We start from the raw sequence: 8561 nt of genomic DNA on the forward strand, positions 1-8561 counted from the left end.
TGTACCTCTAGGGCTATATGAAATGATTCTGGCTGGCACACAGGTTCATGGCATAGTCACTTTAATTCTCATCCAGTCTTCCCTATGACTTCTACGACTAAATCTCGAATGAGTACTGTAAATCTGTCCCCTCTGAAATCTGTGCATCACAGGCCTTCATTTGAGAAAGAGACCGGGCCTCAGGTTCAGCAGCTTCAATAGACAACTGTGTCTAGTTCGGGAGTTGATGCATCTGGTCCACTGCTTAGTTTTGTAAGTAAAGTTTTATTGGAACACAATAAAACTATGACCCCTTGGCTACAATGGCAGAATTGAATCGTTGTAACAGAGACCTTACGGGCCACCAAGGCTAAAATGTTTCATATCTGGCCCATTACAGAAAAAGTTTGATGACCTCTGGGCTAGTTTAATTAGGAAGTTTGTTTTCAGTGTATACAGTCTTAAATACTTGCTGTCTGTTATAAGTAATATCAGTTTTCCACTGGTGGTGGCAATAATTAATTGAAGTTAAAATCCATTTAAAGAAAAAAATTAACAAAATATTATAATATTAGCAAATTAATATAATAACACATTAACAAATTAAAATGGTGTTCTATAATGAAGAATAGAAGCAGACTGCAGTTGTGGCAGAATCCTGGGGGCAGCACACATATGAGGCTTGGTAAACACTGGGTTATGAGAGTAGGGACGGTGGAGAGATTTGCGAATGATGGAGATAAAGAGCAGCTGCAGTAGAGATGAGACTGGGGACTGAAAAGTCATTTCACGAGGCTAAGGCATCCATCAGGGGCGGAAATGTAGCCATCAAGGATGGAGGCGGGGCTCAGCACAGACCTAGCCGGGGGCGGTGGGACAGGGAGCTGCCATCAGGCGAAGCCAAGACTGATAAAGGGAAGAGGATGATGGTGCAGGAGAGTCAGTGGCAGGTCCCTCCCAACCTGGGGTTTTCCCTACGGAAGCATTGTAGCAGGAAGGATGTCATAAAAGACATCAGTGCCAACCACACAGTAACACTCGTCTATGTCCCAGAGTGCAGGTTCTAAGCACTTTACACCTATGAACTCTTACTCTTCACAGTAACCCTGTGAAATAAGGCATTATTTTACAATGAGGAAATCGAGGCACAGAGAGGGCAAGTGACTTTCCCAAGTCTGTACAGCTAATGAGTGGCACAGGCTCATGTGGCTAGACCTGCTCAGCATCTGATCCCTGTCACTCAGGAGGTGACTGAGCCTTGGTCAGTCAAATAGTCAGGCCCGGAACCGTGACTCTGGGTCAGCTGAGCACCTGGCTGGCCTGTTCCTGTCTCGGTCTCAGCTTCCCCTTTAGGATCCAGGTCACGGAGAGGCCGTCATACTCATGACATCACAGGGAGATGACAGATCATGAGGACTTTGCCAAGGCAGTGACAAGGTCCCAACTGCCAAGAGGCGGCAGCACTGTGTGGTGGCAGCAGAAGCACAGCCCTCTCTGAGCCACAGGGGTGGCTGCAGCCCCCAGCATTCTCAGAAGTGGAGGGGCAGAGGGGCCCTAAGAGACCAGCCCTGGGAGTCACTGGCCAGGGGTCCGGGCGTCCGGCTGTGCCCCACACACCACGTTCATGGTTCAGAAAGCATAACAGATGCCTACTGTCTTACATTTCCCCATTTTGGTAATTTTCTGCCATCATATTTATCACTCTCTGAAATGATATCATTTATGTATTGTTTAATTATTCATTATTTGTCTCCCCCCTTAGAATGTTAACTCCAATGTCAGGTTGTGTAGTTGACGCTATTCCCTGCTGCCCAATATATAGTAGGTGCTCAAAAATACTGGTCTGATTTAAATCCCACTTAGGCTCAGGCTTCTAAATGTGTTGAGGTCACTTGGGGTTACCCACTAGTGGAGGATGATGAGCTCCTCAGTGATCAGGGGTAGGGGGGCAGCCAGAGCCCAGGCAGCAAGAAGGCCCTGTGTCCTCGGCTTCTCTCCGGGGACCTAGGGACAACCAAGGGCACCTCGGTGTCCCAGGGGCTGAAGCACACCTCCTGGTGCCTGGTGGCAAGGTGGGCCACCTTTAATAGGGTGCTAACTTTGTCATGATGTTTCGGAAACCTTGGTTTGAGAGTCTAAATTTTCTATCTATACCACAGCTAAAGTCAAAGGATATCCCCCAATAAACAATCCTTTTAGCTATTGTTACAGGTTGAATTGTGTCACCCCAAATTCATATGTTGAAATCCTAACCCCTAGGACCTCAGATGAGAACCTCATTTGGAAACAGGGTCATTGCAGATGAAATTCTTTAAGATGAGGTCTTACTGGAATAGAGAGGGTCCCCAATCCAATACAACTGGTGTCCTTATAAAAAAGGGTAAATGTGGACACAGAGACATGCACACAAGGAGATGATACTTGAATATGAAGATGATGTATCTACAAGCTAAAGAGTGACAAAGATGGGCAGGAAACCACCAGAAGCACAGAGAAGGGCCTGGAGCAGATTCTCCCTCTGAAGGAAGCCACTCTGTTGACACCCAGATCTCCAACTTGTGGCCTCCAGAACGGGGAGGAATCAGTTTCTGTTCAAGCCAGCCTGGGGTTCTCTGTCACAGCAGCCCCAGGATCCTCAAGCCCCCGTTTCCAACCATGGCAAGGCCATGCAAGCTCCCTGGGAGAGGAAGAGGGTGGTGGCATCCTTGTTAAACTGAGCCTTTCAAGTGACTGTTTCTTGTATGACCTGCCCCTGATCTAGGCCAATCTCCATCCCCCACAAACCTAGTCACTCCCCCACTGCTCGGCCTCCCACTTTTCCAGCCTGTCCCACGCAGGGCCTGGGTCTCACCTGGCTTTCCATCACCGGTCCCATCTTCCCCAGCTGTGTGGATATCTAGACGCCTCAACACACAGGAGACGGAGGTCAGGGAACAGGAGCAGGGAGACACATCGGGCCGGGGTGGAGGGCTCCTTACAGCCTGGCCAGGCTCCTGGGTGGCCCACGGTTAGACACTCGGAAGGGTGGCCGTGTAGCGTGAGAAGGAAAAGGCAGGCTGCAGGCGGAGAACAGGGTGGCCCATTTCCATAAGGCAGAGGAGCGATATTTGTGATTCTGGGGGATGAAGGCCAAGGGGAGGATGCTGCCTAGCTCTGGATACAGAAATTGTGAGTGCTTTCAATCTCCTCCCCTTTGCTTGTGAATATGTCATGTTTTTTTCAGCTGGAAACGTGTGTGTGTGTGTGTGTGTGTGTGTGTGTGTGTGTGTGTGTGTGTGTGTGTGTGTGTGAAAAATAGTAGAAATAAAAATTTGGAGGAGTTCCAGAACCTGAGGAACCCGTGTTCCCCTGGGATGCTGAGGGTCTGTGTTGAGTAAAGCTGACCTCAAGTGGGGTGGAGGGGAGACGACTTCACTCTTACCAGCTTTTTTTTTTCTTTTTTCCATTATAGGTTATTACAAGATATTGAATACAGTTCCCTGTGCTATACAGTAGGACCTTGCTGTTTATTTTATATAAAGTAGTGTGCATCTGTTAACCCTGAGCTCCTAAGTTATCCCCCTCGCACCAGCTTCTCTTTGACCCAGCATTTCAGGAGTATGATGACCAACCATCCTGGTTGGCTCAGGACTCAGAGACCTCCTGGCACCCAGAAATTTTCACACTAAAATCGTTGCTCACGTTTATGTATACAAGATGCTGCAGAGGAGCCCAGGAACCTGTGGACAACCAGGCCTGGACACACCAGCCTGGCCCTGCCCCAGCCACACTAGGGTTTCTCCACCTGTCCTTGCAGAGGGCATTGCGGTCCTTCAACTGTTCTTCCCAAGAAACTCTCTCTACTCAAAGCTGGGAGCAACAGATTGGAAGACTCATGGCTTCTCCTACCCGGGGAGGTGTTCTCGTGTAGGTACCTAATCCCTTCTGAGGACAGACTGGGAAAAGGATGCAAATACGGGGTGGAAGATTGGCTTTAGTGACTTCTCACTTTGAGATGCTCCAGACTGGCTACCTCGTTTCACTCAAGTCTTGTGTTTCAGATCCTAAAATCCGCAACTTATAAAATTCTCTCCCTCCCCAATGCTTTCTTTCTGAAGGCTTCTCTTCATCCTGCTTATTTTACACACAGGAAACTAAATTTGAACCCCTTCTCAGCCATAGGAGAAGGCAAAGAAAGAGTAGAAATTATTTTTCAGTTGTGTGGGGAAACAGAGGTCCAGAGGGGTCTGGTGCCCTGTTTGAGGCCCACGGTGAACGGGAGACAGAGGAGGGCTGGCTGCGTGGCCCCGCGGAGACGGCTGAAGACCAGACCGCTGCTGCAGACCAGACCGCTGCTGCGCTGTCCTCAGTTGGTGCTCACTCAGCACACCCTGGGAGTGGCCCGGTGATAAGACCTGTTTCACACATAACCCCTCAGGATTGCGTGCAGTGAACCCGAGACAGAAAGCAAACGTGGAATTAGTCAGTCTGGAAAACACACACAGCCAGAGAGCCAGGTAAACATTTCTTGACTTCTGCCAGGAGTTACCTTCTGGTCCACGCCCAGCCCACCCAGACAGGGGCACGGGTCCCCTTCCTCCCTGGCGTCCCCTCTCTGTCCTCTCAGTCTTTTTCATTGCTGTCTCTTCCCAGGGTCTGTGTTCATCCCAAAGGGCTGTGCTGAGCCCTACTGTAGGAAGCTCGGGTGCTGGGGGCTTCAGAGCAGAGAATCTACAAGCCGCACAAACTTTTCCTGCTGCTGCTGCACTTCTTAGGGCACAATCTCAAAATCTATTTACATCAACAAACTCTCTTCCATAGCTTTTACATAAAACCTCCCATCCCCACCAGGAAGAGTAGGGCAGAAGCAGGTGGGGAGGAAGCCCCGACCCTACCACACGTCTCAGGAGCCCAGGAGGACTTGCCCAGGACTTGAGAGGCAGAACGAGGGCAGGACAGCCCCTCCCCCAGACCCACAGGTCCCAAGTCCCCAGATCCATCCAAGGGCACCCTGACTCCTCTCCTGTCACTTGGTTGGCCTCAGCGATGAGGATGTCATTCCTGAGCCATGAAACAGTTAAGAAATATCCCACCCCACTGGCTGCCATGCTCATAAAGGGAGGTCCACGTGTACTTCCGTGTGGCTCCAGATGGGCGGCTCACTCATTTGCTCACACCCAATTTGCTCACACCCAGCGGGGAGCGAAGGCAGAGGCCAGCAGCACCGCCACCTTCCCATGCAAATCAGCCCCGGGAGTGCAGCTGGGCCCCACCCGCTCCTGCCTCCCAGGCAATGCTCCTGGGGAGGCTTTGGGGAAGATGCCACCCCGGGCGCTGTGCTCTCTTCCTCGGCCTGGCCCTCGTCCTCGACGCTGTGGGCCTGGTCCTTTTGCTACTGGGCATCTTTGCCTCCCTCGACTTCTGGGACTTCTTGGTCTATACGGGGTCCCTGATCCTGGCTTTCAGCCTGCTCTTCTGGATCATCTGGTACTCCCTCAACATCGAGGTGCCTCTTGAGAAACTGGGCTTGTAGTTTGGAGGCGGGCAGAGGATGAAGGACACAGGCTTCCTGGCAGGCGGAGGGGCAGGGGCACGCTGCGGCTCCCACCCCAAATGCCCCGCCAGGGACCAGGTGAGTGCACAGGACACCTGCCTGGAGGGGTGGCCAGGAGGCTGGGACGAGCAGGGGGAGGCTGGAACCCTCTGAGGCTACACAGGCAAGTGGCCCAAAGACTCTCCCCCAGCTGGGGATTCTGTCAAGCTGGGCTCCAGCTGGCCAGGAGAACATGGGGCAGGTACTTCTCCCCCAGGGGACCCTTTTCCTCATGGAAACTGGAAAGAGGGTCTCCACAGACCCTATGACTTCTGATCCACCACGAATGGTCCTGCAATGCAGAACAGGAAGTTATCCCTTCAGCTTGGAACTTGGAGAAAGGAGCCCGTCTCGATTCTCTGTTGAGGAGAATCCTTGCTGGGGAGAAAAGCCTTTAGCCCTAGAAGAGGATGGAAAGTTCCCCGATGCTGCTTATGCCCTTGCCTTGTGAGCTGCTTGCTGCAGTAGGAAACAGAGCAGAACCACCCAGCATGGTCCTTTCTCACTTGCTTCCTCCCTGCACCTGCCCAGGTGGGACACACGGGAGGGGGTCAGGACCTGTCTCCATGTCCCCGCTCAGTGCATCTGCCCCCCTCTCAGCAGTACCCCCACCCCATGCCCCCCGCCAGCCAGCACCCCCCAGCCAGCCCAGGGGACCGGAAGTCAAGGGACCATGGCTGACCATTTCATCCCAGCTGGGCCAGAGCTCAGTTGACCATGTGTAACCAAGGAGGCAGGTAACTGTAAGATTTTTCACACGGGCATGGAAAGCAAAAGATAGAGCTAGTCTGGCCCCCACAAGCCTGAATGAGAGACGGCCAGCTCTGCCCAGGGGACTAAAGTCAGAGTCCTGGTTGGTTTGGCCATCATCCCCTCCTCCCAGGTGGGCAGGGACCTGCACTCAGGCACAGCCGAGCACTCCACTTTGAGTGCTGCATGTGAGAGCAAAGGTCATTGCAGAGTTGGAAGGAGGAAATGATAATCGTGTCTCTTCTGGGGGATTCCATGTGACCCTGGGAAGTGAGAGACAGAGTAGCAGTCTGAAGAGGTTTCAGTAGGGGAGGCTAAACTGTCCCCGGCAGGTGAAAGGAAAGAGATGAGAAATCAGAGCACCTGGGCCTTGCTCGGAGCAGCACCACTTGTTTGCTGGTGACATTGCACAGGAGGCATCATGCCCTGAGCTTCAGTCTTCCCGTCTGTAAAATGGGGATAATGTTACCTGCCCTTGTTGTTGCAATGGTCAAAAAGAGGTAAGGCAGGAAGAGGCTCTTTGCACATAATGTGGTTCTTACACATGCCAAGTGCTGTTACAAACACACAGCAGAGGGGAGTAAACTGACCCAGAGTCCCAGCTGGGGGTACCTTGGTGTGCCTTAAATTGGTAGTGGTGGGGGTCAGCTTGAAACTTCAAAATGTGCATCATGAAACTTCAAAGCAAGAAGGGACCCCGAACTTGCTTGCTCATCCACGAGGATGCGGCAGGCACTGTGCAAGGCAGTGCGGGTGCTGTAAGACACATGAGGTCTCTACCCTCGAGGAGTTCCCGTCAGGCGAGAGACAGACATTAACCAGACAGTCTGACTAACAAGGTACAATAACAGTGGGGTGAGGACTAGGAAGGAAAGGAACACCGCTCCTTGGAAACGTTCAGTAGAGAGGCTGACCCAGAAGGTGGAGTCTTACAGAGAGAGGCAACAGCTTGAGCAAACTTCCTGGGGTAGCAGGAAATAGAAGACAGCAGGGTGATCGAAGGGCAGAGGGCAAGTGCAGGTGAGGGTTAGGGCCCTGAAGTGCGGGGAGGCCGGACCAGGCAGGGCCTAAAAAACCCTCTCAAGGATTTTAGCCATTATTTTAAGAACAATAAGAAGTCATTAAAGAGATGTAAGCAGGGGTGGGGACTTGATATAATTTGATCTCTGTTTCCAAAAGACCACCTTGGCCGAGGTACGGATGACGATGATGATGATGAACAGTTCAGGCCCGTTTGGGGGTCTCAGTCACGTGCCTGAACAAGAAGCGTCTCCAGTTCAGTCTCCTTATCCTGCACACCCTCCCCTCATTGCATAGAAGGCAGTTCAATAACCCAGTAGTGAAGACCATGGGTCAAGACCCAGACTGTCTGGTTCGAATATGGTTTTGTTGCTTGCTAGCTATGTGGCCTGGGGCAAGTGATGGACTAGCTATGGGCCTAGCTATGACTCCATGCCCTAGCTTCCTAATCTGTAAAATGGAGATGGTACGAATACTAGCCTCTGTTTCAGAGATGATGCTAATCACAGCCCCGACCTCATAAGGGTGTTGCAGAGATTAATTTAACGTGCGTATAGCACCGTGTGAGTGACGACTGATCAAACAAGGGGCACTCTGATAAACCTCTGTCACGACGCAGGTAGCTGGTCCATTACAGCGGGGTGGGACCTTCCTCTAGGACAGACATCCCGGAAGCATTTCGACCAATTCTTCAAGCAGCATATGGCGTTAAGACTCCTCAGTGGGTGTAAGAATGAGGGCTGCCCCAGAACACCAGACTTCTGTCCAGGCTCAAAGAACGTCAAAAGTTGTGGGTCCGTGGTAGCCTCCACTGAATACAACCACGCAAATATCTCCTTCACCTTCTCAGTCCCCAAACTCCAAGTTCTACAGGACCCTAGAGCCAGCTGGCCCTTTTCATCCAGCTTCATCTGGACCCTGCATCCCCGACAAGGTCTGGGGCCGGCCCAGAGTGATGATGGGTCACAGTGGACCGGGACCCGCTGTGCAAGGGCTGCTCACTTATAGGAGCCGCTCACCACCTCCTGGATGACCTCAGGCAAGACATCTGACGTCCCTTTAGAGTAGGAGGTTTGGTCCCCAGGAGAGGTTTCATACTGTTCTCTGCAGAGGCCGCTGGGGGCTGGGGCTGGGGAGGGAGTGAGCAGGCAGGACGCCGGCAGCCCCGCCACACACACACCCAGAGCTGCTGGGTGCTCTGTATGAAAGTTCACACTGAACTTTCACGTAAGGCTTCATG

At 52.1% G+C, this 8561-nt stretch overlaps 1 protein-coding gene across 1 annotated transcript; it reads left to right on the forward strand.

The window, feature by feature from the left end:
* The first annotated feature begins 5251 nt into the window (after positions 1–5251).
* On the forward strand, positions 5252–5491 carry TMEM238L (transmembrane protein 238 like). The gene has a single exon (XM_060081869.1). It carries the CDS (start codon positions 5252–5254, stop codon positions 5489–5491), a length of 240 nt encoding a protein of 79 aa, XP_059937852.1.
* The last annotated feature ends 3070 nt before the right edge of the window (positions 5492–8561 follow it).

This window comes from Mesoplodon densirostris, chromosome 18, assembly GCF_025265405.1.
Source record: "Mesoplodon densirostris isolate mMesDen1 chromosome 18, mMesDen1 primary haplotype, whole genome shotgun sequence".
In the NCBI taxonomy this organism is placed as follows: Eukaryota; Metazoa; Chordata; class Mammalia; order Artiodactyla; family Ziphiidae; genus Mesoplodon; species Mesoplodon densirostris.

Coding starts and splice junctions, on each gene's coding strand:
- TMEM238L (XM_060081869.1), top strand. CDS start 5,252: ATGCTCCTGGGGAGGCTTTGGGGAAGATGCCACCCCGGGCGCTGTGCT.